At 42.2% G+C, this 22,992-nt stretch overlaps 1 protein-coding gene across 1 annotated transcript; it reads right to left on the bottom strand.

Annotated features, from left to right (window-relative positions):
* Window positions 1-10,972: 10,972 nt before the first annotated feature.
* Window positions 10,973-22,297, bottom strand: LOC124012539 (ATP-binding cassette sub-family E member 1). Its single transcript, XM_046326285.1, has 19 exons — window positions 22,140-22,297; window positions 21,134-21,287; window positions 20,830-20,915; window positions 20,625-20,722; window positions 20,385-20,502; window positions 20,018-20,155; window positions 19,813-19,882; window positions 18,107-18,203; window positions 17,930-18,019; window positions 17,504-17,625; window positions 16,872-16,945; window positions 16,465-16,612; window positions 16,322-16,381; window positions 15,854-15,912; window positions 15,333-15,443; window positions 14,798-14,940; window positions 14,468-14,590; window positions 13,530-13,641; window positions 10,973-11,653 (listed from the first exon to the last, which is right to left on the bottom strand). The coding sequence occupies exons 2-19, from the start codon at window positions 21,234-21,236 to the stop codon at window positions 11,606-11,608; spliced, it is 1,800 nt and encodes a 599-aa protein (XP_046182241.1). The 5' UTR covers window positions 21,237-21,287; window positions 22,140-22,297; the 3' UTR covers window positions 10,973-11,605.
* Between the last annotated feature and the right edge of the window lie 695 nt (window positions 22,298-22,992).

The following is a 22,992-nucleotide window of genomic DNA, read 5'->3' as shown; positions in this document are numbered from 1 at the left end:
TACATTTATTGCCATTGATGTATTACTGATTCAACAAAATGGCCACACACATTCACACACTGTAAATAAAGATTGTGATCATTTCTTGTCAAAGGAATGCATAGAATAAATTATAAATTAATGCATATAACCGACATAAAAGCACAGGTTATTCTGGTGTAATACTATATAATATAGTAGTTTAGGCCATTTAGCAGATGCTTTTATTCAAAGTTACTTACAGTCAAGCATGTATACATATACATTCTTATATTATACTGAACAAAAATATGAACACAACATGCAACAATTTCAAAGATTTCACGGAGTTATAGTTCATATAAGGATATCAGTCAATTGAAATAAATAAATTAGGTCCTAATCAATGGATTTTACATGACACAGCCATGGGTGGGCCTGGAAGGGCCACTTGGGAGCCATGCCCAGGAAATCAGAATGAGTTTTTCCCCACAAAGGGGCTTTATTATAGACAGAAATATATATGGTATCAGACGATCCCTAGGGTGATGAAGACGGATGTGGAGGTCCTGGGCTGGCGTGGTTACAATGTGGTCTGCGGTTGTGAGGCCGGTTGGACGTACTGCCAAATTCTCTAAAACGACGTTGGAGGTGACTTGTGGTAGAGAAATTAACATTTAATTTTCTGCCAACAGCTCTGGTGGACATTCCTGCAGTCAGCATGCCAATTTCACGCTACCTCAAAACTTGAGACATTTGTAGCATTGTGTTGTGTGACAAAATTGCACATTTTAGAGTGTCCTTTTATTCCCCCAGCACAAGGTGCACCTGTGTAATGATCATGCTGTTTAATCAACTTATTCATATGCCACACCTGTCAGGTGGACGAATTATCTTGGCAAATGAGAAATGCTCACGAACAGGGATGTAATCAAATTTGTGCACAACATTTAAGAGAAATAAGTTTGTTCTGCATATGGAACATTTCTGAGATCTTTTATACCAGCTCATGAAACATCGGATCAGCACTTTACATGGTGCATTTATATTTTTGTTCAGTATATATTCAGTAACCAGAATATGCCAATTTACTATAGACCTAATATAAGCAACTTAAAAATACAACCTTCTGTCTCAGAACTGGATCAGTAATCTCTTGCAAATATGAGAGAGAGCCCGATAACACTGGTGTGGTTATCTGATGGAACTAATCTGAACTTTTGAACTGATCTGTGCTAAGCTTTTTCTTAGTTCCCCTTCTTTGATTGTGGCGCGATAAGCACTGTTTATGTACTCGGGAGAACTAAAGTGTCTAAGGCAAGTGTCAACACAAAGGGCATGTTCTGTCATGTCCTCATATAGGCTACCATCTCAAATGAACACCTTGCTCTCGGGCCTAGGCCTAAAGACAGTGTTTTAAAGTAAAGTGGAGAATGACAGCTGTGTTACAACTTAACAACAATGGGCCTGTGTTAAATGTGGGGAAAGACAACTTAGTTTGTATCAACCCTCATTTTGATAGTTGCACTGTCAAGAGAGAACGAAGCTGCAACGATTGATCAAACCATCTCATTAATACTGCATGCTAATGCATGAAAATAGACGTTAGGGTATCAGGTAGGCAGCAGGCAGGCTGGAGGACAGGAACATTAAGTTTAATTTCCTCTCAGATTTGTGTGCGAGAGATGATACTAGACTGCAGACATAAACCCATTTTATATGTATTGACTGAATTGATAAATAGGCTCAATACATAGGCTAATAATAATTACTGATAGTTTACAATTGTGGGATAGTGCACCATAGCCAAGCCTACACCTGGAAGCCTGGAAGAAAACGAAGCAAAGAATAGAATACACTATAATATCACATGATAGACTACAATATAATATAACATACTGGAATAGAACAGAATAGAATAGGCCTATGCCATGATGAAAGTGAACCTGTCATTATCATAACATTACCATTGACATAATTTATGAGAAATAGGCTAAATAGATCTTCCTTTTGAGATGAATGATGTTAAATTTCGAGGATTTTTTACCGGTCAAGAATTTTCACCGGTCAAGTTTGACATGGCTATTTGGCAAATTGGAGGGAATCGCCGCCGGCAGCAAACAGAGACAAGCGGGTGGAACTAGATTCTCCTCAGGACTACTAGCGGCGGAGGAAAACCGCTGAAAGTGGAAGTTACTAGCGCAGGTTACGTCACGGGGCTGGCGACAGAATGTCTGAGTGAGGCGAGAGCAAGCTGCACGTGAACGTGAAGTGAAATCTGGGAAAACAGTGCGATGCGCGAGCGTGTTGGGAGCAGTTGAGGAGAAAAGACATGGACTCTCGGAGGAGCCCTGAATTAGAATAAAATTGTCAGCAAATTTGATTACTTTGCTGTTTTAGAGCAGCAACAGTGTCTGTTTGCTCTCTCTTGTTCTGTACTTTTACAGACTGCAACTCACTGTCCAAATACTGTCAATTAATTTGTTTGCAAAGCTGGCAGCCACCCTTAGGCAAATATTTGCATTATGTCACCATCATATCTGATAAACACAGAGATAAAACAATGCACATGTTCTGTTCCAGACAGACTATCAGTGTCAGCATAATTGTAATCAATGTATCAAACCTATTTGAATCAGAAACTTTACAAATTATTTTGATTACTTGATTGCAAAAGAATGTGTGCATTTGCTGATATACACTATATATACAAAAGTATGTGGACAAATTAGTGGATTTGTCTATTTCAGCCAAACCCATGGCTGATAGGTGTATAAAATCAAGCACACAGCCATGCACTCTCCACAGACACACATTGGCAGTAGCATGGCCTTTCTGAAGAGCTCAGTGACTTTCAACGTGGCACCGTCAAAGGATGCCACCTTTCCAGCAAGTCAGTTTGTCAAATTTCTGCACTGCTAGAGCTGGTCAACCTTTAAGTGCTGTTATTGTGACGTGGAAACATCTAGGAACAACACAGACTCAGCACGAAGTGGTAGGCCATACAAGCTCACAGAATGAGACCACCGAGTGCTGAAGCACAAAGCACGTAAAAATCATCTGTCCTCGGTTGCAACACTCCCTACTGAGTTCCAAACAGCCTCTGGAAGCAACTTCAGCACAATAACTTTTCATCTGGAGCTTCATGAAATGGGTTTCCCAGGCCGAGCAGCCGCACACAAGCCTAATATCACCACACGCAATGAGTCGGCTGGAGTGGTAAGCTCGCCGCCATTGGACTCTGGAGCAGTGGAAACGTGTTCTCTGGAGTGATGAATCACGCTTCACCATCTGGCAGTCTGACGGACAAATCTGGGTTTGGCAGATGCCAGGAGAATGCTTCCTGCCCAAAGCATAGTGCCAACTGTAAAGTTTGGTGAAGGAGGAATAATGGTAATGGGGCTGTTTTTCATGGTTCAAGCTAGGCCCCTTAGTTCCAGTGAAGGGAAATCTTAACGCTACAGCATACAATGACATTCTAGACCATTCTGTGCTTCCAACGTTGTGGCAACAGTTTGAAGAAGGCCCTTTACTGTTTCAGAATGACAATGCCCCTGTGCACAAAGCAAGGTCCAAACAGAAATGGTTTGTTGAGATCGGTGTGGAATAGAATGACAGACCCCTAGATTATGGCAGATGGCGGTCGGTATGACACTGGCCTTTCATGGAATGTTTGACTCATCCTAATTTTGATTAAACTCATTTGTCTACTCATATAGTCACCTTATATTGTTCTTCAGAAACTGTTAACACAAGAAAAGGAAAATGCATCTGAACTGTAATATCATAGTAAAAGTCATTAGAGATTTCATGAAAGCAGGACTGGGAAGAACTGGGAAATATCTTCCACACGCTGTCTCACCACCATTATTTCTAGTGATGTGTGTGTGTGTGTGTGTGTGTGTGTGTGTGTGTGTTTTCTTTCCTGAGATGTTCTATGACAGGTCCTATTGTTAGGTCATCACACAGCTGGATACCTCGGAGTGACGGAGAAGAGAAAAGATCTATTGGAGAGGTCGTCACCTTCCCATCTCTCTTTACCACACAAACACAGGCACACACACACACACTGCCTGTGTACTAAATAATGGAAGGCGTTGCTTTCTAAGCACAGATCCAGGATCAGCTCTTCCCGAGACCAAACCTAACCAACAAAAAAAAAGTTCAATGTATATCTGACCCAGACCTAAGATAACCTACTACACCCGACTCAGTCTTAAACCTATCTGAACACTCCTTAGTGACCAGTGACCACTGATCTAAAATAAGACGATAGGTGGGTAACCAAAGGTGGGAACCAATGGTTAGTAGTGTAAGTCATTGACATCACTGGTATACTGAGACTTATGATCCTGGTACACCTGTTTTCATCTTAAACCTGTCTGTCCACTCCTTAGTGACCACTGATATAAAATGACTAAAATTAGACGCGATAGGTGGGAACCAATAAGGGGTGGAACCAATGGTTAGTGACTGTGGGCATTTAATATCACACACTTAATGTTGTGGGCGCATGGCCAGCCACTTTGATTTCACTTAGTTGTTTGAGATCAGAGGTCATGAGGACAGCCGTGCCATTGGCCCATTTAAAAGCATTGGAACTCAGCCTGTCTCTAGGCTAGACAGCATGAGGAAGAGCATAACTGGAAGGTTGGATTGCAGCACAGCGTTCCATAGATGTCCATGAATTGGCACGGGCATCAGAATGCTCTACGACGAACGATGACAGACGTGTTTAGATGAGAATGAGAGAGACCGGGCGGGTGGTGCGAGTGGGGACGTTGCCCCCCCACCGGAGGACTTTGGCAGGCCTGGTAGGTTTTTCAGTAACGACAGGCATTCTGGCAGGCAGTGTATCGGCCAGCTCGCATTTCAAACGGGCGCCTCTCTTGACGCAGCTTTCCACTAGTCCTTCTAGAAATAATGTTGGGAGTGGTAATATTAAAACGGTCTTTCTACGGGCTGAGGGATTACTATCTCCATCCAGTCACTGCACAGCACAATGCCCTAAGCCTTCCTCAGTAGCATACTGTAACATTCAGGTGTCACTCACTCATGTCAGTGACCACAACAAGCATATTGCTGTGTATATATCATTGGCTATTGTCATCATGACTCTCTAAATTGCAAAATAACAAGGCAGACTCATGCACACACAGCTATGCACTGACACGTGCACACACATGGTATGCAACAACAGAATGCATCAGTAGTACCCTACTATGTCACTTCTCCAATATGACTCACACCCTGTAAGGACACACACACACACACACACACACACACACACACACACACACACACACACACACACACACACACACACACACACACACACACACACACACACACACACACACACACACACACACACACACACACACGCCACTCCTCACCCCTCTGATCTGATCACAGGTCCGCTGGTGATTTGCTGTTTGTCTCTGAGGACAATGTGCTATTTGTGAACCCGCCGTATGTAAACTGAGATGGCAGACTGTCGGCTGTGTCTAAAAATCACGGTTGGGGCTGGTCGCCTGCCCCCCACCCCCACCCCACCCAACTACCCCCCAGAAGAGGCCCCCAAGGCAGGGCACCATGGAGGGTGGTCTGGGCTGCCCCTGTCCCCAGGGTTTGGCAGGTTGGGGGGTCACTTTTGGGGAGACGCGTCAGCTGCCACGGTCACTTGGTGGATGAATGGAATAGTCAGCATCAGACAGCAGCTCACGGCTGTCAGTCAGGGATCCACCCTGAAGCGATGGGTTTGTGGGCTACAACGGAGAAGGAAAGGTGACACACTGGGCCTCTCCTAACTGTGAGATGTGTTCTATTTTATTAAGACACGTGCCGGTGAATTCTCAGACAGACCTTCACTTTCAGGCATACATCTCATGACCCATCCACGTTTGGTGTTACGGATGTGATTAGAAGACCACAGAACATTCTTCCTTTGGAGAGGACACAACGCGGTAGTACACAACGCTCATTCAGAAGCTGCATTAAGGGGAATGGGGTAATGGATTTAATTTACGGAGGGTTATACACAATATTCTTGTGAGGTGATGTCAGGGGTGACAAGATGTACCGTGCAAGGTTCTCCTCAACCACTTAATGGATCTTTAATAGAGGAAGTGGAGGAAATGGAGGACGTAACTATAGCCTTGTGATGACAGAACACCCTAAAGCTAATCATCTCATACTGTACATCCAGCACTATTCTATCTCTGATATAAACACAGAACACAACACTGATATAGTACAGTATGTCATACTAAATATGGATCTGCTTTCGTAGAAGGGGTCGCAATGGGGCAAAAAATTGCGCTAAATCTGCTAGATTACATGGATGTTGTTTTAATGGAGTGCAGTGATGAGGTCATCTCTCACGAGACACGCGCGCGCACATACGCACACGCACACGCACACACACACACACACACGTACATCTGGGAGTTGAGAGAGAGCATTGTAAGCGATAGCATCATGACGTCACCTCTTTTCCTGGATTGGCCTCCAAACACCAGAACGTACTGTAACAGCAGCGGGCAAAAATAGATCACAGTTCCCAAACAAAGCAGTGATGACTGATTTTTTAATTTAAAAAATGTAAGAATCACTCAGGCAGTGGTTGGAATTAGATCATTAGGGTACGTTTGGGTTCGAAGTCAATGAGTACAGCGTAACACAAGGAGCGGGGAAGCTGTGGTAGTCATTAGATATAAGTTACTCATTCAAATGGATCGTGATACAGATTTAGCTCAATGAATGAAAAACGTATTATTGTTACAACACAATGATGGTCTTGGAGTAAGGACACCATGTCCAGTCGAAAAGAACATCAGGTGATAACGGCACCATCTCAAAGCAGGTCTGGTAAGACAAACAAATTAAAAGGGCCGCTGATTTCCAGAACTTTGAGGCGCAGCACGCAATTAAGAGGCATACAACCGAACGGTTCAATGAACATTATTACGTATCACGCATCATGAAATGCCTGTTAAAATGTCAGTATGTGTGGGTATAGCAGGGCTGTTGAATTGAACACTTGTTAAAGAAGCAGAAGCTTGGGGACATCCCTCCCTCGCTTTGTTGACCTTTAGGGGGGAGAGAGAGAGAGGCAAGCAGCACCCACCTACCCAGACTGAATGATGTCATGCCACCCACCTCCAGACCAGTGGTGGATTGATCTCTGTAGCACCACACCTTAGTCCCCCTGGGCTGCATGTAGCTGTGTCCTCACTGCCCTGCACCCGAGGGAGGCAGGTGGAGGGACTTTAGGAGGGAGGCGGTCATGGGGTTAGGGTCAGGGGTAATGTGGTTACAAGCTCAGTTAACTGCTCCAATCCAATCGTTATTGATTAGGGGTTGTTGCATAATTTTACCCACTCCAGGGCAGACAGACCACCACTCTTTCCTCCCACGCTACCCCATCCTATAGTCTAGTTATTCACCCCCTCTCCCTCCTGTAGTATCTTCCTCTCTTTCTCTAATATCTTCCCCCTCCCCCTCCTCTAGTATCTTCCCCCTTTCTCTAATATCACCCCCCCTTTCTCCTCTAGTCTTTCACCCATTTCACTCTCTACCTTCCCTCCTCTCTCTCTCTCCCTCTACTATCTTCCCTCTCTTTCCCCCTCTCTCTCCCTCTAATATCTTCCCTCTCTCTATCTTCCCTCTCTCTCCCTCTCTCCTCTAGTATCTCCCCCTCATATCTTCTCCCCCATCTCTCTCCCTCTAATATCTTCCCTCTATATTTCCCCCTTTCTCTCTCCCTGTCTTCCCTCCTCTATCCCCCCTCTCTCCTCTAGTATCTCCCCCATCTCTCTTCTCTAGTATCTCCACCCTCCTCCTTCAGTGTGCAGCCTAGGCCTAAGGGGGAGACCCGTCCCATCGATCATGGCCAATTACCACAGCAACCCTCTCAGGACAGTACAGTGACAGTCAGACCTGGGTTCAAATACTATTTGAAATCACTTCAAATTCTTTATTTGAGAGTTATTGAGCTTGCCTGGCGCAATGGAACCAGTAGAATAGTCGCACAGCTGTAAACCCAGTCCATCTAGAACCACAGGCAGGCCAAATCAACAGTTAAGTATTTGAAAGATTTCAAAGAATATTTGAACCCAGGTCTGCTGTCTACAGATCTCCGATAACCTCTCGCCTACTATATACTACACTTTATGAGTCCTCTGAGTAGAATGGAGAGGATGGCTGAGAGATCAGTTGGTTAGTCCACATAGGACAGTGATATGGGGTCACCTTCTGGAAAATGACAGTGGCTGCATCTGAAATCCCACCCTATTCCCTGTATAGTGTACTACTTTATACCAGGGGCCAGAGGGCCAACCTCTCCACAATCTCATCAAGATTTCAATTTCAAATCAAATCAAATTTGATTTGTCACATGCTTTGTAAACAACAGGTGTAGGCTAACAGTGAAATGCTGACTGATGGGCCCTTCCCAATCACGCTGAGAGAACAAAAGAAATAGAAAAAAATTGAGAAAAAAAGCCAAACAACTCAGACGTAGCCAACCTTGTCATGTACCAAGCTCAGAGTTTCCAAATGTTTTTCTCCTATTCAAAGGGAGGAATCCTCTAGCCCTCACTCTGCTGTGACAGCCATCACTATTAACATTGAACATAATGAACATAATGAACATCAACGCAAAACTCTATTTCTTACGAGTTAATGGCTCTTTACCCCCATCTAGTGGTTAGTTGCATGGTTGACTTTGAAACAGTACAATATAGAATTCTAGTTTGGATATTCTGTCATTTGCACCTTTAAAGGGAAAGATTCACCCATTTTGATTGTTATATTGTTTTTGTGCTTATCTGAGCAATATTCTATCTATGCTGGAAGTTAATAGGTTTTCATGATCAAAAAGCTGTATGCCTATCTCATACATGTCCAGGGTTGGGTAGGTTACTTTCTAAATGTAATCCGTTAGTTACTAGTTACCTGTCAAAAATGGTAATCAGTAACAATTTTGGATTACCCAAACTCAGTAACGTAATCTGATTACATTCTGTTACTTTTAGTTTACTTTCCCCTCAAGAGGCATTAGAAGAAGACAAAAATGTATGTTACCAATTGATTTATCCTGAAATAGATGTCGCTCAATGTTAAAGTTTACATAGTTGGCCATATATGGATGTAAAGTGCTACTTAATGGGTTGGTTATGTAGGCTTCTTCTAACCCATCACTTTCTACTACATATATGATTAAATTTGATCTTTACATTGAAAACCAAAGTCTATCAGAATTCCAGTCATTCCATTTACATTTAAGTCATTTAGCAGACGCTCTTATCCAGAGCGACTTACAACTCCTTGATCTTCAAGAATAGGACTTGGAAATATGGAAGTATAGATTAGGCAAATTGTTTTAACTGAGCTACGGACTTGTTAGCCAACCCTACTCTGTTTATGATTTTGTTGTCAAGGAGGACTGATTTGGCTCATTGATTAGAGTTGTTGAGCTCATGGAATTGCATGCTTTGAGCACTACTGAAGAATGCTATTTTCATGTGAAAAATTAATGCCATATGCTGCATTTGCTATAGGCCTATTGTTTACCTTTTTGTTGGTGACACTTTGATATCTTGATAATATGCAGCTGTTTAAAGGGCAAATCCACAGAGTAAACAATCAAATGGACACCCCACCCCACCTGTTTTGGTTGAGGGATGGGCCTGGAGAAGTGTAACCACTGTCAGATTAATAGACAGAGCAATGAATGCAAGGACTGACCATCCATAATATAACAATGGTTTTAACCATGTTGAGGTCATATACAGTGTTTGTTTACATTTACAATGTTCATAAACATTGGAATAAAACAAGCTAATATGTTGGGTTCTAAACTCATGAGGCATTTATAAATTACTCTTTTTTTTTTAAATCAATGGATAGAAAATTCTAATTCATAAATCCAAAAATGGATGTAGCCACTACAGATGGACCCTTTAAGTCTATCAAAGGTGTACAAGTTCAAGTATGTGTCCATTAGGACAATGGATATTTTTTTTAATTAGCAGCAATAATTACATTGAGCAATAAAAGCCCCTTTTATTCCATAGGCTTGGATCCGCACTATGCAGTTGTTGCAAGAGCACATTTTTCAATGGCTGTCCACTGGTTTCAAAAACAATGATTGAGAGGCAACTTAAAATGTATTAAATTCAACCATTATTGGGTTCAAATATTTAGATGAGTGAACAGCCATCCACAACCCGTAAGGCGCAAATCACTAAATGAGTAGCAGTGTGATTCGCATCAATGTGCTATGTAGCTATCAATAATAAGTGATATCCGTGTCGCCGTAGACTATCACTGCTGTCATCCTTACCTCCAAGCATTTATTCAAATTGGTTGCCGACAGCAGTCGCACAATTGGAAGACAGCTTGGACTGTAGCCTACAAAAGCCAATTCCTTTGTTTTCCCACGATCCATCAAACACATTTGGTGTGTCAAAAAACGAACGTGAACCTTTATTCCTACACCAAGAAACGTGTCATTTAACAGAGGGTCTCTCCTATTTGTCTGCCTCTTTAGTCCAGGGTGTCGTTGCAAATGTCACACTGCGAGCCCCTGGTGAGATTTTAAGAATCCTACATTGATAGTTGGTTTAGGCGATTTTACAGCTAGCTAGCTACTATGCTAATATTAACCTTGGTATTATTGTATGTAGCTACGTTTACTAGCTTGCTACCTAGCTCGCCAGCCAGCCCATAGAGCGTTGCATGTTTTGTAGTTGACTTGAGCTGCAACAGATTTCCACATGTTGCTACCAACCTTGTAAAGACAAATTAAGTACTTGTTCACAAAAAAACACTAACAGTTATTTAACACTGTAACTAAAAGGAATTGTGTTCTTGGGTGTTTTTTTTCCTTTAAAGCTTTATGGCAACGTAAGAATTGCTGTGTAAATGCTATAAGTTTGATACTTGGTCTGGAGGACAAATTGAATCGTGGAATAACAATGGTCATTAACTATAACACATTGACAAGAACTGTATAGAGACACTTTTAATTGTTGAACCGCAGAATATGAAGGTATATTTCCTTTAATTCCAGTAAATAGATTATGTATTACTTCAGATGTGCATTTTTTGATGGAGAACCAACGAACCGCAGTAGTCTGCTGCCCTCTTGTGGACAAAACCCACAATTTCACTTTCAAAAAACACCACCATACTCAGGAAATGGTGTTTATTCATAAGATACCATTTTAAAATGACACGAATTGGATGACTTTGATAAAACACTCCTTTGGCTCCCAACGGTAGGTGTGTGTGTGGGCGAGTTTGTTTTGCATAGCCCTGTGCACACGGGTGGTTGAAGATTTCACTTTAGGACCAATGGTCTAATATGTAAACCCAGGGCACCAGGCAATGCAAAACAAACTCACCCTGTGTGTGCACGCATACGTATGACTCTGGTGGTCCACCCAGGTTGGGTCTCTAAGCCATCAGCCCAAGGGGGGGCCAGTAGGGTAGGGCTACGTTCCAAATACCCACACTAACATCACTTAGAACGGAGCAATGTACCATGGAATGCTAGTGTGGGTACTGGAACAGCCATACAGGTGTCAGGGCCTGAGGAGGATGGATGTGGAGGTCTCTGATGGCGGGAGGGTTTGGTCCTTTAGTCGTCCAGGAAGAAGTAGTTCCCACTCTTCTTCTGTTCACAATCCTAGATATACAACATACAGATTGGCTTACAGAGGAGCCACAATCCTAGATATACAACAGGTGAGAGCAAATTAAATAAAATGGAGTGATGCTGAATGAAATGACTGAAAGTCAATAAGTTTACTAAAAGCACAAAAGGGATGTAAATAAAAATGTAGGTTTTAAACACTCAGTATTTTCCTGTACTAGAGGTCGACCGATTATGATTTTTCAACACCGATACCAATTATTGGAGGACAAAAAAAGCCAATTGTAACCAAGTGATTAATCGGATGGATTTTAAAATGTATTTGTAATGACAATTACAACAATACTGAATGAACACTTACTTTAACTTAATATAATACATCAATAAAAATCTATTTAGCCTCAAATAAATAATGAAACATTTTCAATTTGGTTTAAATAATGCAAAAACAAAGTGTTGGAGAAGAAAGTAAAAGTGCAATATGTGCCATGTAAGAAAGCTAACATTTAAGTTCCTTGCTCAGAACATGAGAACATATGAAAGCTGGTGGTTCCTTTTAACATGAGTCTTCAATATTCCCAGGTAAGAAGTTTTAAGTTGTAGTTATTATAGGACTCTCTCTATACATACCATTTGTATTTCATATACCTTTGGATGTTTTTATAGTCACTTTAGTATTGCCAGTGTAACAGTATAGCTTCCGTACCTCTCCTCGCTCATACCTTGGCTCAAACCAGGAACACAACAGCCCCCCTCGAAGCAGCGTTAACCATGCAGAGCAAGGGGAACAACTACTCCAAGTCTCAGAGCGAGTGACGTTTGAAACGCTATTAGCGCGCACCCCGCTAACCATTTCACATCACATCGTTACACCAGCTTAATCTCGGGAGTTGATAGGCTTGAAGTCATAAACAGCAGAGCTGCTGGCAAAACGCACAAAAGTGCTGTTTGAATGAATGCTTATGAGCCTGCAGGTGGCTACCATCGCTCAGTCAAACTGCTCTATCAAATCATAGACTTAATTATAATATCACACAGAAATACGAGCCGTAGGTAATTAATATGGTAGAATCCGGAAACTATCATCTCGAAAACAAGACGTTTATTCTTTCAGTGAAATACGGGACCATTCCGTATTTTATCTAACGGGTGGCATCCATCAGTCTAAATATTCCTGTTACATTGCACAACCTTCAATGTTATGTTATAATTACGTAAAATTCTGGCAAATTAATTCGCAACGAGCCAGGCGGTCCAAACGGTTGCATATACTCTGACTCTGCGTGCAATGAACGCTAGAGAAGTGACAATTTCACCTGGTTAATATTGCCTGCTAACCTGGATTTCTTTTAGCTAAATATGCAGGTTTAAAAATATATACTTCTGTGTATTGATTTTAAGAAAGGCATTGGTGTTTATGGTTAGATACACGGAGCAACGACAGTCCTTTTTCACGAATGCGCACTGCATTGGTTATATGCAACGCAGGACACACTAGATAAACTAGTAATATTGATTATGAATGATTAAATTTAATGCTAGCTTGCAACTTACTTTGGCTTCTTACTGTATTCACGTAACAGGCAGGCTCCTCGTGAGGCAGGTGGTTAGAGTGTTGGACTAGTTAACCGTAAGGTTGCAAGATTGAATCCCTGAGCTGACAAGGTAAAAATCTGTCGTTCTGCCACTGAACAAGGCAGTTAACCCACCGTTCCTAGGCAGTCATTGAAAATAAGAATTTGTTCTTACCTGACTTGCCTAGTTAAATAAAGATTAAATAAAGGTGTAAAAATATATATGTATATATTTTCTTTTTAATCGGCGTCCAAAATGACCGATTGTTATGTACTTGAAATCAGCCCTAATTAAATCGACCATTCCGATTAATCGGTCGACCTCTACCCTGTACCTTTATGGAATTCATCTTGTTGATCCTTGGTCGGAAGTTGTTGGGGTCTCTCCTGAACGTTATCTCCAGCTGTGATAGGAACTTGTTCATCCCTGCGAGTAAGGTCTGTGGCCTGAGAGGTCAAAAGATGACAGGCCCGTGTTACACATTTGCTTAAGAGCTAAACATCTGTCTTGTCATGAAAATACCACTTTGTCAGACTGGAACATCAATTTCAGTCTGGATTTGACAGTTTGCTTACAAATGAACCAATAAGCAGTTTGAAAGAGCTAAGAGTTCCATCAAGTTAGAGGAAGAAAACAATAGCCACCACAGATAAGAACATCAGATATTAATAGCCACCACAGATAAGAACATCAGATATTAATAGCCACCACAGATAAGAGCATCAGATATTAATAGCCACCACAGATAAGAGCATCAGATATTAAAAGCCACCACAGATAAGAGCATCAGATATTAAAAGCCACCACAGATAAGAGCATCAGATATTAAAAGCCACCACAGATAAGAGCATCAGATATTAAAAGCCACCACAGATAAGAGCATCAGATATTAAAAGCCACCACAAATAAGAGCATCAGATATTAAAAGCCACCACAGATAAGAGCATCAGATATTAAAAGCCACCACAGATAAGAGCATCAGATATTAAAAGCCACCACAGATAAGAGCATCAGATATTAAAAGCCACCACAAATAAGAGCATCAGATATTAAAAGCCACCACAGATAAGAGCATCAGATATTAAAAGCCACCACAGATAAGAGCATCAGATATTAAAAGCCACCACAGATAAGAGCATCAGATATTAATAGCCACCACAGATAAGAGCATCAGATATTAATAGCCACCACAGATAGGAACAGCAGACGTCATGCTGCTGGGTAAATCAGTGGATGAGACTCATGCCAAATGGATGGGGATGGTTAACGTACGTGTTGGCAGCGGTGCTTCGCGAGGGAATACCGTCAAACACAATGACACGGTCAGCCAGGTAGGTGGCCATGATGAAGTCGTGCTCCACCACAAACGCAGTCTTCTTGGCGTGGAGGATGAATCTACAAACAATGAATGTATCAAAATCAATGGTGTCCATTAAGGTTTGAGAGGTTGTAGGGTTTCTGTATTTCCTGTCAAACAACATATTCAGGGCTTGTCAATGGTACTGCTGTGAGCAATGTACAGCACGAGGTGGATCGCTTTGCTGGAGGTAGAAGTTCACCCCACCCTAAGCACAGATCTAGGATCAGAGTGTGTGTGTTTACCTTTTGATGACCTTGGCACACACGAGACGCTGCTCAGAGTCCAGGTAGGCGGAGGGCTCGTCTATCAGGTAGACATCAGCTGGTTTCCCCAGACACAGGGCCATGGCCACCCTCTGCAACTCTCCTCCAGACAGGTTCTGGACCTACAGAGACAAGCAGGGGGGTGTTCATTAGACACCAAACGGAGGAAAATGGACTGAAACAGGGAGTACCTAGACATGTCCAATAAGAAATGCTTGCTTTCATTCTCTGGTCCAGTGTGTATGGTATGTATGGGGTGGCAGGCAAGCTTAGTGGTTAAAGCGCTGGACTAGTAAAGTAAAGGTTGCAAGTTCAAATCCCCAAGCTGACAAAGTACAAATCTGTCGTTCTGCCCCTGTACAAGGCAGTTGTTCCTAGGCTGTCATTGAAGTAGGAAAGTGATTTGCATTAGACCTGCTTTGTTCTGTTCTTAATGGACAAGTTAAGGAAGTAGTTGTGCATCGTTGCAAAACATTCAATGAGAACTGAACACAACCCAGAAAGCACAACTTACGTCCTGGTCGATGATGCTCTCAATCTGCATAGGCTTCATGACGTCAGTCACAAACTGGGGGTGAGTGTAGGCGTCTCGGATCTTCTCATGGAGCAGAGCCCGCACACTACCCTACAGACAGAGGACATGAGGAAGTTAGTCAGGGGCTGAGGGGCACACTACCCTACAGACAGAGGACATGAGGAAGTTAGTCAGGGGCTGAGGGGCACACTACCCTACAGACAGAGGACATGAGGAAGTTAATCAGGGGCTGAGGGGCACACTACCCTACAGACAGAGGACATGAGGAAGTTAGTCAGGGGCTGAGGGGCACACTACCCTACAGACAGAGGACATGAGGAAGTTAGTCAGGGGCTGAGCGGCACACTACCCTACAGACAGAGGACATGAGGAAGTTAGTCAGGGGCTGAGGGGCACACTACCCTACAGACAGAGGACATGAGGAAGTCTTCATGAGATGAGGGGCAGGTGTCTGTGTTAGAGGTGTGTAGTTGTCAAGGCAGTGACTGGTTGGTACCTACTTTGAATTTGGGGCTGATCTTTTGGGGTTTGTAGCTGACGTTCAGGATAGGCACTTCCCCTTTGGAAGTAATAGAAAATGTTTAGGAAAAATGGACAGACAGTGTACAAAACAATAAGAACACCTACCTAATATTGTGTTGCACCACCCCCTTTAGCCATCAAAACAGTCCCACTTCAATATTTTGTCTTGCCCATTCACCCTCTGAAAGGCACACACACACAATCCATGTCTCAATTATCTTAAGGCTTAAAAATCCTTATTTAACCGGTCTCCTCCCCTTCATCTACACTGATTGAAGTGAATTTAACAAGTGACATCAATAAGGGATCATAGCTTTCACCTGGATTCTTTGTCATGGAAAGAGCAGGTGTTCCTAATGTTTTGTACACTCAGTGTATATTAGAGTACATGGTTCCATCAATTAGACGATGTGAAGAGGAACTAAAATTTGTCAAATGTTATTTACCCCCTTCATCTGGTTTCAGACGGCCAGCCAGCATTCTGATGAACGTGGTTTTGCCCGTCCCTGAAAGAGAGGATTTAGAAATAACACATTATATGGAACTTGGTTGATAAAGACACACACACACTCCTCCCCCGCCTACTCACCGTTCTCTCCCAGCATGACCATGATCTCAGAGTCAGTGAACTCTCCTTCCAGGATCTCCAGGGCAAAGTCTCCCATGTTCTTCTTCATGTGGGGGTACTGGTAGTGGCACATCCTCTTGATCTCCTCCTCGTTGGCCGTCTCCGCCACCTAGTGTTGTATTACTACATTATTATGAACTAGACGGTTCGAGCCCTGAATGCTGATTGGCTGAAAGACCACATACCACGGGTAAGACAAAAAGAGATGTACTTTCTACTACTCTAACTACATTGGTAACCAGTTTACAATAGCAACAAGGCACCTCTGGGGTTCGTGGCACTGCGTTGCGTCGTGCATAAGAACAGCCCTTTGCCGTGGTATATTGGCCATGTGCCACATATCCTCAGGCTTAATTGTATCACATTACCTTGAACACCAGCGATATCTCCCTGAAGCGCAGATTCTCCGTGGGCACATAGCCGTCCAGGAAGATGTTGATGCCTGGAGAAAGGAGCGGAGGAGGCCTGGGGTTAGAGGTGAAGTAGTCAAGTGAACAGGACAGGTGTGCATTGGGAAGATATCCATTGGTTGTGGTGATATGCTTCACTGACAGATTGTGACAAGCTGTGTTACCATTTGGAGGGTAAGTGACAGAGGGGTGGTCTATGGGGTGCTGCGCTAGGCTACGGCCTTAAGGCTTTGAAATGTCTATACCAGTTAGCTCTGCAGCAGACCCATTAGAGTTAGTCCCTAGTGGGGTCAGAGTGGGGGTTTACTGTAGCAGAGATCAAGTTGAGACAGATCTTCATTTGTTTTCACAGACTGTAGCCTGCCATGTACTGAGGATATACTTTATCCATTGATATCAATGCAAATAATAATAATAATAAAGTATACATACCAATAGCCAGGGTGTCATTGTGAATGAAGTAAGAGGGTGGTAGAGGTAGTTTCGCCTTCCCTGACTCCAAAGGCCATAGTGACCGCTCCATAAGCGCTGGACACTCCTTACAGACAGCGTGGTGTTTATGGTGTAATATGAAGTATTTAGGGTCCTACCTTCTCTAACTCCAAAGGGCATAGTGACCACTCCATAGGCGCTGGGCACGCCGTACAGACAGCAGATGAAGTCAGACAGGTAGTCCAGCACACTCAGGTCGTGTTCCACCACTATGATGTATCTGGGAGAGTGGACAAAATAAGAGTCTACAAGACAAGAAAAGGCTGATGGAAGATGGTGATGATGGAACAGTGGATAATGTTCAATTAGGCATAAAAACCAAAAGTAAACCAAGTGAAATAGGGAGGAACAACCAGGTTGGTGTTTACTAGGAATAAAGCAGAAAACTGCCAGGGCAGTACTACCTGAATTGGTCCAATGAGAAACTATGTTTTTTCTTTTTCCGTTGCAAAACACTTTGCTACTGTATGCCCTTTTGAACAGGACTCAGCTCTCTAGTGAGAGCATCATGTAATGTAACAGACCTGTCTGGGGAGATGAGGGAGCGGATGGTGACGGCAGCTCTTAGACGTTGCTTAACATCCAGGTAACTGGACGGCTCGTCAAACATGAAGCTGGAAGGAACCACATAAAGAGAGCCGCGTTAAGAACCACAACATAGTCTTGGACGGCTTCCGCTGAAGCTGGTGCTGTTGACTTACATGTCTGCTCTCTGGATGCAGACCACAGCGATGGCAAAGCGCTGCAGCTCTCCTCCTGATAGGTCCTCCACATTCCTCTCCCTGAGATGAGTCAGATCTGGGACAGGAGAGAGATTAAATAATCTGCTGGCCAAATTGTATATTTTACTGACAACTTGACTGTAGAAGTGGGTCAAAAGTAGAGGTTGACCGATTAATCGGAATGGCCGATTAATTAGGGCCGATTTAAAGTTATAACATCGGTAATCTGCATTTTTGGACACAGATTATGGCCGATTACATTGCACTCAACGAGGAGATTGCGTGGCAGGCCAACTACCGGTTATGTGAGTGCAGCAAGGAGCCTCGGTAAGGTGCTAGCTAGCATTAAACTTAGCTTATTAAAAAAAAACAATCAATCTTAACATAATCACTAGTTAACTACACAAGGTTGATGATATTACTGGTTTATCTAGCATGTCCTGCGTTGCATATAATCGATGCGGTGCCTGTTGATTCAATGATAAATTACAACCTACTTTGCCAAATGGGTGATTTAACAAGCGCATTCGCGGAAAAAAGCACTGTCGTTGCACCAATTTGTACCTAATCATAAACACCAATGCCTTTCTTAAAATCAATACACAAGTATATATATTTTTTAAACCTGCATATTTAGTTAACATTGCCTGCTAACATGAATGTATTTTAACTAGGGAAATTGTGTCACTTCTCTTGCGTTCTGTGCAAGCAGAGTCAGGGTATACGCAGCAGTTTGGGCCGCCTAGCTCGTTGCGAACTGTGTGAAGACCATTTCTTCCTAACAAAGACCGTAATTAATTTGCCAGAATTGTACATAATTATGACATAGCTTTAAGGTTGTGTAATGTAACAGCAATATTTAGACTTAGGGATGCCACCCGTTAGATAAAATACATAACGGTTCCGTATTTCACTAAAATAATAAATGTTTTGTTTTTGAAATGATAGGTTATAAATATGGTCAAATCCGGAAACTAAGGTTCGTATTTCTGTGTGTTATTATATTATAATTAAGTCTATGATTTGATAGAGCAGTCTGACTGAGCGGTGTTAGGCAGCAGCAGGCTTGTAAGCATTCATTCAAACAGCACTTTCCTGCATTTGCCAGCAGCTCTTCCCTGTGCTTCAAGCATTGAGCTGTTTATGACTTCAAGTCTATCAACTCCCGAGATTAGGCTGGCAATACTAAAGTACCTATTAGAACATCCAATAGTCAAAGGTATATGAAATACAAATGGTATAGAGAAATAGTCCTATAATAACTACAACCTCTTACCTGGGAATATTGAAGACTCATGTTACAAGGAATTTGAATGTTAACTTTCTTTACATGGCACATATTGCACTTTTACTTTCTTCTCCAACACCTGCATTATTTAAACCAAATTGAACAGGTTTCATTATTTATTTGAGACTACATTTATTTTTATTAATCTATTATATTAAGTTAAAATAGTGTTTATTCAGCATTGTTGTAATTGTCATTATTACAAATATATATAAATATATATATCTAAAAAAATAATTTGGATTGGCTTTTTTTGGTCCTCCAATAATTGGTATCGGCATTGAAAATTCATAATCGGTCGACCTCTAGTCAAAAGGAAAAAATGTTAAAACATAAATGGAAAGAGTTAGGATTACACACAAATTATAGACAAGGTGAGAAACCAATCTAAACGTACCGAGCTGCTCACAGACGATGGTCTCAGTCTTAGAGTCGTCTTTCCTGCTCAGAATGGAGCCCACAGTCCCCTAGTGGCAGAACACAGCACTACTGTTAGCCCGTCAGACAACAATTCTGTACAGATCTGTGTATCTGGAACGCACCAATTCTATCCCCGCATGAATTTCTACAGGCCTGAACCCACACCCACAGGCTTGACTGACCTTGACAGTCTTGGGGATCTGGTCGACGTACTGGGGCTTGACGATGGCTTTCAGGTCATCCTCCAGGATCTTGGTAAAGTAGTTCTGGAGCTCAGAGCCACGGAAGTAGGTCAGGATCTCCTGCCAGTCTGGTGGAGCCTGGTGGAGGAACGGGAGAGAATTGAGCTTTTGAAACTAGGGATAAGAGCGATGGTAACACAGCACAGTGTTTAAGTAACTAGTTGCATTTCTGTAATTTAGCTGACATTGTAAGGTCATTCAGCGGACACTAAAGACATTCTGCGGACATTATAATTATGCAGAGGGACTTAAGTGACCCTACATTCTCTACAAGGCTGTGTCATAAAACAAATATTTACAAACTTACATCGTACTTCCCCAAGTTAGGCTTCTGTTTTCCAGCCAGAATTTTCAGTGCCGTGGATTTCCCGATTCCGTTGGTGCCCACAAGTCCCAGAACTTCTCCAGGTCTGGGAATGGGTAATCTGGAATGGAATATTGCACAAGTACAGTCCATGGATTCAAGAGAGAAACAAACATTCATTGAGATTAGGCCTACAGGTCTATGAGACAAACACAGCTCTCTTTACCTTGAAAAGTAACCCACCTATGCAACTTGAAGGAGTTGGCACAGTATCTGTGAGTTGTCTCTTTCTCGAGGTTGCTTGGCAAGTTGACAATAGACAAGGCCCCAAATGGACATTTCTGGAATAAAAAAAGAAGTCAGTGCTAAGTGCTGTGTAATCAGGACTGAAGGACAAAGAAAACACTTTTCTACAAACAGAGGGTCAGTCATTTTGTTACGATTTTACCTTGATACAGATGCCACAACCTATACAGAGCGATTCAGAAATCCACACAATTTTGCTCTGAGCTGTGACTTCTATGCACAATTTGCCTGCAAGACAAAAATATTAAAGATGAATGACAATTGAGCCTTGAAAAAAGTCAACATGGACCATTTCAACTGTACATAACTTGAGGCATTATCATTTAGGCTACGGCGTCAAGACCTGGAGGAATTAGTTAGTGTATGTGTCAGAGAATTTTATAATAGGCCCAGATTATTAAGTACGAGGTTCAGCACAGTAGGAAAGGATGCAACACAAGTCGTACCCATCCGAACCACAGGGCAGCTCTTCTTGCACTCTTGCCGGCATTTCTTTGGCTTGCATTTGTCATGGTTCACAATGGCGATTCTAGTGTTTTTCTCCGACATTCTGCCTGCCTCTTGTCAATTCTTAGCGGAGCAGAATCTCTCCCCAGAGTACTGCAATACAGAGATATGAGAGTTTAGATCAGACAAGGGTTAGGCCTGTAGCGTCTACAGAGACAGTGAGTCAGATTGATAACAGTTTGGATGAATGAATACAAATGGCCTGTAAATGACTATTTATTATGAATTTCCATTAGCTGCTGCCAAGGCAGTAGCTACTCTTCCTGGGGTCCAGCCAAATTAAAGCAGTTATACAATTTTAAAAACATTACAATACATTCACAACAGATTTCACAACACATTAAGTGTGTGCCCCAAATCTGGGGGAGGCCAGGGAGAAGAATGTATCTAGCTATTTCCATCTCGTATCCATCTCCCACTTCGAGACAAGAATGCAAGATGGATAACGTTATAACTTAGTAGGTACAACGAGATAACGAGTAACACTGAAATATTAAATGATAGCTATCAGCAAAGAGACGGAGACTAGCTGAGCAGTGTTGATGCCACTGACAGTTTAGCTAGCTACATTAGCAAGTTTGCCAACTAACACGTAGGGTAACATAGCTAACTAGGGTAAACTAACGGTCACTTCATCCAAATCAGCTGGAAGGCGACACTGTTGGCTATACAAACTAGTTAGCCAGCTTACTAGTATCAGTGACCTATAATTAAACAAGTGGTCATTTAACTGGCAGTTATAAACTATCAAATTAACGAACAGCTGTCATGTGAAATTAACAGAGGCGGCTATGATACACTAGCTAGCAAGCTAACGTTAATTCGCTAACGAACAGTGCTGACGTTGGTGCTAGCTCTGTTAGCTAGCCAGCTGGACAAGCAGCCCATTAAAATGTTATTTGACAAGTTTGTCATTAATATAATTTATATATCAATCCAACTCACCCAGAAACACTCTTCGTGTGTTTCTGTCCTCCAGGTATGATACTTTTGGTTTTAAAGTGTCGTTTTACTACGGCGTTACAAACAACGTGTTCTCAACTGGGACAGAACGCCGGGAGAAAAATGGCGCTCCCATGCGTAAAGTTTAGCGACGTCCAGCCATGCGTCGCTGTGACGTGGGTATCTACGAGAATTAAAAAGTGGGAGTAGGTTATTTGAGGTGATGGCAAAGCAGAACATCTGTTAGACATTCATACAAATTAAATTGAAGTGTATTATCAGAAATGTTTAATTGAATTTGTGAGGCCTTCAATGTAAACTCAAGTTGATGTATAATTTTACCTCTGTAAGATACAATGGCATAATTTCCTGCACGGCCTTAATAAATACAAGTGTATCAATGGGTTCACCATGCCATCAACGAATAAAAGGGAAATATGTTACTTATTGAAAACAAGTTATTTTAATTACATAGGCCCATTGATGCTAAGATGTTTAGAAATATGAATCATAATGTATTTATCATATAGGAACATTTATTTTGAAGGCATCTCTGGCTGCAGTGCAACTGGTGTCTTCAATGTCGTGGCACATACTTGTATCAAAATGCAGAATGAGACAAAGTGAGCATCCTTAAACCACCATAGGCCTACTCAAATCAGACAAAATGTAATTTAATTGGTCACATACACATATTTAGCAGATGTTATTGTGAGTGTAGCGAAACATTTACATTTACATTTAAGTCATTTAGCAGACGCTCTTATCCAGAGCGACTTACAAATTGGTGCATTCACCTTATGACATCCAGTAGAACAGTCACTTTACAATAGTGCATCTAAATCTTAAAGGGGGG

The sequence above is a fragment of the Oncorhynchus gorbuscha genome, linkage group LG24, assembly GCF_021184085.1.
Source record: "Oncorhynchus gorbuscha isolate QuinsamMale2020 ecotype Even-year linkage group LG24, OgorEven_v1.0, whole genome shotgun sequence".
NCBI lineage: Eukaryota > Metazoa > Chordata > Actinopteri > Salmoniformes > Salmonidae > Oncorhynchus > Oncorhynchus gorbuscha.
The sequence above is the reverse complement of the archived record's forward strand: the minus strand, read 5'-3'. Positions and strand labels throughout refer to the sequence as shown.

What these genes read in the sequence shown, in the direction of transcription:
- LOC124012539 (XM_046326285.1), bottom strand. Translation starts at nt 21,236, where the DNA reads ATGTCGGAGAAAAACACTAGAATCGCCATTGTGAACCATGACAAATGC. An exon ending in AGATCCCCAAGACTGTCAAG is followed by an intron (nt 19,883 to 20,017) that starts GTCAGTCAAGCC and finishes TTCTGCCACTAG; the next exon opens with GGGACTGTGGGCTCCATTCT. An exon ending in AGAGCATCATCGACCAGGAC is followed by an intron (nt 14,941 to 15,332) that starts GTAAGTTGTGCT and finishes TTGTCTCTGTAG; the next exon opens with GTCCAGAACCTGTCTGGAGG.